Source organism: Sander lucioperca, chromosome 12, assembly GCF_008315115.2.
Source record: "Sander lucioperca isolate FBNREF2018 chromosome 12, SLUC_FBN_1.2, whole genome shotgun sequence".
Taxonomy (NCBI): Eukaryota; Metazoa; Chordata; class Actinopteri; order Perciformes; family Percidae; genus Sander; species Sander lucioperca.
In genome coordinates this window covers 22180054-22185053 of record NC_050184.1, presented here as the reverse complement: position 1 = coordinate 22185053, position 5000 = coordinate 22180054, and the positions used below count along the sequence as shown (strand labels likewise).

At 51.7% G+C, this 5000-nt stretch overlaps 1 protein-coding gene across 1 annotated transcript in view; it reads right to left on the bottom strand.

The window, feature by feature from the left end:
* Window positions 1–5000, bottom strand: part of LOC116045478 (plexin A3) — an 87512-nt gene that overhangs the window by 54049 nt on the left and 28463 nt on the right. Inside the window, exon 7 of the mRNA XM_036008373.1 lies at window positions 3256–3370. Coding sequence (XP_035864266.1) covers window positions 3256–3370 — 115 coding nt within the window. The remainder of the gene's footprint in view (window positions 1–3255; window positions 3371–5000) is intronic.

Genomic DNA, 5000 nt, shown 5'->3' with positions numbered 1-5000 from the left:
TGTGTGACTATGTGTGTCTGCGTGTGTGACTGTGTGTGTCTGCGTGTGTGACTGTGTGTGTCTGCGTGTGTGACTGCGTGTGTGTCTGCGTGTTTGACTGTGTGTGTCTGCGTGTGTGACTGCGTGTGTGACTGCGTGTTTGTCTGCGTGTTTGACTGTGTGTGTGACTGCGTGTTTGACTGCGTGTTTGACTGCGTGTGTGTCTGCGTGTTTGACTGCGTGTGTGTCTGCGTGTTTGACTGTGTGTGTGACTGCGTGTTTGTCTGCGTGTGTGACTGCGTGTGTGTCTGCGTGTTTGACTGCGTGTTTGACTGTGTGTGTCTGCGTGTGTGACTGTGTGTGACTGCGTGTGTGTCTGTGTGTGTGACTGCGTGTGACTGCGCGTGTGTCTGCGTGTGTGACTGCGTGTGTCACTGCGTGTGTCTGCGTAAGTGACTGCGTGTGTGTCTGCGTGTGTGACTGTGTGTCTGCGTGTGTGACTGTGTGTGACTGCGTGTGTGTCTGCGTGTTTGACTGTGTGTGACTGCGTGTGTGTCTGCGTGTTTGACTGCGTGTGTGACTGTGTGTGACTGCGTGTGTGTCTGCGTGTGTGTCTGCGTGTGTGACTGTGTGTGTCTGCGTGTGTGACTGTGTGTGTCTGCGTGTGTGACTGTGTCTGCGTATGTGACTGTGTGTGTCTGCCTGTGTGACTGTGTGACTGCGTGTTTGACTGCGTGTGTGACTGTGTGTGTCTGCGTGTGTGACTGTGTCTGCGTATGTGACTATGTGTGTCTGCGTGTGTGACTGTGTGTGACTGCGTGTGTGTCTGCGTGTGTGACTGCGTGTGTGACTGTGTGTGTCTGCGTGTGTGACTGTGTCTGCGTGTGTGACTGCGTGTGTGTCTGCGTGTGTGACTGCGTGTGACTGTGTCTGCGTGTGTGACTGCATGTGTGACTGTGTGTGTGACTGTGTGTGTCTGCGTGTGTGACTGTGTGTGTCTGCGTGTTTGACTGTGTCTGCGTGTGTAACTGCGTGTGTGTCTGCGTGTGTGTCTGCATGTGTGACTGCGTGTGTCTGCGTGTGTGACTGCGTGTGTGACTGTGTGTGTCTGCGTGTGACTGCGTTTGTGTCTGCGTGTGTGACTGCGTGTGTGACTGCGTGTGTGTCTGCGTGTGTGACTGCGTTTGTGTCTGCGTGTGTGACTGCGTGTGTGACTGCGTGTGTGTCTGCGTGTGTGACTGCGTGCGTGACTGCGTGTGTGTCTGCGTGTGTGACTGCGTGTGTGACTGTGTCTGCGTGTGTGACTGTGTGTGTCTGCGTGTGTGACTGTGTGTGTGTCTGCGTGTGTGACTGCGTGTGTGACTGTGTGTGTCTGTGTGTGTGACTGTGTGTGTGACTGCGTGTGTGACTGTGTCTGCGTGTGTGACTGTGTGTGTCTGCGTGTGTGACTGTGTGTGTCTGCGTGTTTGACTGTGTCTGCGTGTGTAACTGCGTGTGTGTCTGCGTGCGTGTCTGCATGTGTGACTGCGTGTGTGACTGCGCGTGTGTCTGCGTGTGTGACTGCGTGTGTGTCTGCGTGTGTGACTGTGTGTGTGTCTGCGTGTGTGTCTGTGACTGCTTGTGTGTCTGCGTGTGTGTCTGCGTGTGTGTCTGCGTGTGTGTCTGCGTGTGTGTCTGCGTGTGTGTCTGCGTGTGTGACTGCGTGTGTGACTGCGTGTGTGACTGTGTGTGTGACTGCGTGTGTGACTGTGTCTGCGTGTGTGACTGTGTGTGACTGTGTGTGTGACTGCGTGTGTGACTGTGTCTGCGTGTGTGACTGTGTGTGACTGTGTGTGTGACTGTGTGTGTGACTGTGTGTGTGACTGTGTGTGTGACTGCGTGTGTGACTGCGTGTGTGACTGTGTGTGTCTGCGTGTGTGACTGTGTGTGTGACTGCGTGTGTGTCTGTGACTGCTTGTGTGTCTGCGTGTGTGTCTGCGTGTGTGTCTGCGTGTGTGACTGTGTGACTGCGTGTGTGTCTGCGCGTGTGACTGCGTGTGTGACTGCGTGTGTGTCTGCGTGTGTGACTGCGTGTGTGTCTGCGTGTGTGTCTGCGTGTGTGACTGTGTGACTGCGTGTGTGTCTGCGTGTGTGACTGCGTGTGTGTCTGCGTGTGTGACTGCGTGTGTGACTGCGTGTGTGACTGCGTGTGTGTCTGCGTGTGTGACTGCGTGTGTGTCTGCGTGTGTGTCTGCGTGTGTGTCTGCTTCAGTCATTAGTGTGTATGTCTAGTTCATAGTGTTTTACCACGTGGGTCCTTTCTAACAGCCTAACCAGGGACAGGGATGGCTACAAGTCCCACACACATTACATCATTTAGATGTTACCATGGCGACATGTACTGTCCCTGACAAATAGACTGATAAAATAAAAAATAAACTTCTTCTTGTAGTTTGCTCAGACGGCTTGAGGTGATAATTATTTAAGGATTGTGCATCATGTGAGCACAATGTATTATAAATACGTCAGCTTTTTAGTTGTTGCTTTAATGAAACCAGTGACATGTAATGTCCAGTAGTTCTCCCCACAGCTTACAGAAATACAGAAAGAAAGGAATATGGCGGAGTGATATTCTCAGTGATGAGCAAGGTGTGCCGTCATGTCTGTTTCGAGCACGTTCTAAATGTTAAGCTGACCAATCAGATTGCCCGGTCAGATTTACTTGTTTGGTTTATTTTCTGTAAACGTCTCTCATCAATCACATCTGTCACCGAGTCCTTGAACGCATCCACAAGGTGGGTTTAAAACTGCCTGTGTGTGTGTGTGTGTGTGTGTGTGTGTGTGTGTGTGTGTGTGTGTGTGTGTGTGTGTGTGTGTGTGTGCCCTTGCATGTTGACCTGAAGCTGAGTCTGCTGAGCCGTGTAATGACAGAGAGCATCTCTCTCTCATGTTCTCTGAACTTCCCTCTCAGACCATCGCTCAGTGAAGGAAAGAAAGGAAAATAAACGGCACAAAACACGGCAAAATTCATATAATTATTATTCTATTATAATTATTATTATAATTATTCATTATATAAAATGTATTTAGATTTGATATTTAAGTGTGAGGATGATGAATGTTTCCATATTTTACAGATGTTCATCAACCTAGAATATATCTTAATCAACATTTTGTTTATTGACGATCAAATGCAAGTTATTGGAACTTTTTGGATCAACCGGAACATTTAGGTTAAAGTGTGTGTGTGTGTGTGTGTGTGTGTGTGTGTGTGTGTGTGTGTGTGTGTGTGTGTACCTCCATGTTGCTGACTCGTCCTTCCTGGAAGGAGCAGTCCTGCAGGTTGTTGGTGCAGATGTGACGATATTTACACCAATGACACGGAAACACACTGCTGACACAGGAAGTACACCTGAGAGGGAGAGAGAGACAGAATGAGGGAGAGAGAGAGAAGTTAAAAAATGACCAACCTGCACTTTTGCGGGCCGAGCCCTCACAGGCTTCAAGGCTGTTCATGGAGGTTTTATATTTACTTTCCTATTGGCCACCAGGCTGAGAGGGGTGTGGCGTATTGGCCACCAGGTTGAGGAGGGCGTGGCCTATTGGCCACCAGGTTGAGGAGGGTGTGGCCTATTGGCCACCAGGCAGAGGAGGGCGTGGCCTATTGGCCACCAGGCAGGGCAGAGGAGGGTGTGGCCTATTGGCCACCAGGCTGAGGGGGGCGTGGCCTATTGCCCACCAGGCAGAGGAGGGCGTGGCCTATTGGCCACCAGGCAGGGCAGAGGAGGGTGTGGCCTATTGGCCACCAGGCAGGGCAGAGGAGGGCGTGGCCTATTGGCCACCAGGCAGAGGAGGGCGTGGCCTATTGGCCACCAGGCAGAGGAGGGCGTGGCCTATTGGCCACCAGACTGGGGGGGCGTGGCCTATTGGCCACCAGACTGAGGGGGGCGTGGTCTATTGGCCACCAGGCAGATGAGGGCGTGGCCTATTGGCCACCAGGCTGAGGGGGGCGTGGCCTATTGGCCACCAGGCTGAGGAGGCAGTGAGAGGAGGATGTGGTTCTGATTTGTCGTGACGTTTTCTCACCGAGTTTTAGCCTTTAAGTACAAGTCTGGTATTATTCTATATTTTTCATATAGGCAGAAAATCTCACTCAAACCAACAACATGTTAGTCCGTCCATCAACACTGTCTGACTTCCTGTCTGTCTCTCAGCTCTGAGCCCATTGGTTCCTACTGAACACATAACATTTTACAAAAACACAAATATGACGATCCATCAGTCATTTCCTAGAACAGCTGCTCACTGTAGTTTTTAATAAACAAACAGGAGGAAACAGTGACTTTGTTGGGGACTACTTTCAGCGGCGGATTAATCCACATTTGGTGCTCTAGTGAGTATTTGTGTCAGCGGGTCGGTGTGTGTGATGAGTCAGAGTGTGTTCATATCGGAGAAACATGTCAGAGGTGAGAAGATCAGGACTGGAGGTGGGAACATGACTGTGTGTGTGTGTGTGTGTGTGTCTGTGTCTGCGTGTTAAAATATTTTAAAACACTCGCAGCAGGGAGAGGAAGTGTTTTCTGTATCCAAGGCTCAGAGCTGCTGTTACCATGGCAACCGGCTAACCCGCAGCGCAGATTATGTTTCACCCCCTGAATCTGCTCCCCCGAGAAAGGAGGGCAGGAAACAAGAGAGGAGGGGAGGGGGGAGGAGGGGAGAGGAGGAGAGAGGAGAGGAGAGGAGAGGAGAGGAGAGGAGAGGAGGAGAGAGGAGAGGAGGAGAGAGGAGAGGAGAGGAGAGGAGAGGAGAGGAGAGGAGAGGGGAGGAGAGGAGAGGAGAGGGGAGGAGAGGGGAGGAGAGAGGAGAGGAGAGGAGAGGAGAGGAGAGAGGAGAGGAGAGGAGAGGAGGAGAGAGGAGAGGAGGGGAGAGGAGGAGAGAGGAGGGGAGAGGAGAGGAGAGGAGAGGAGAGGAGAGGAGAGGAGAGGAGAGGAGAGGAGAGGAGAGGTTTTGGTTTTCAAAGTCCCTTTATTGGACCATTTTCA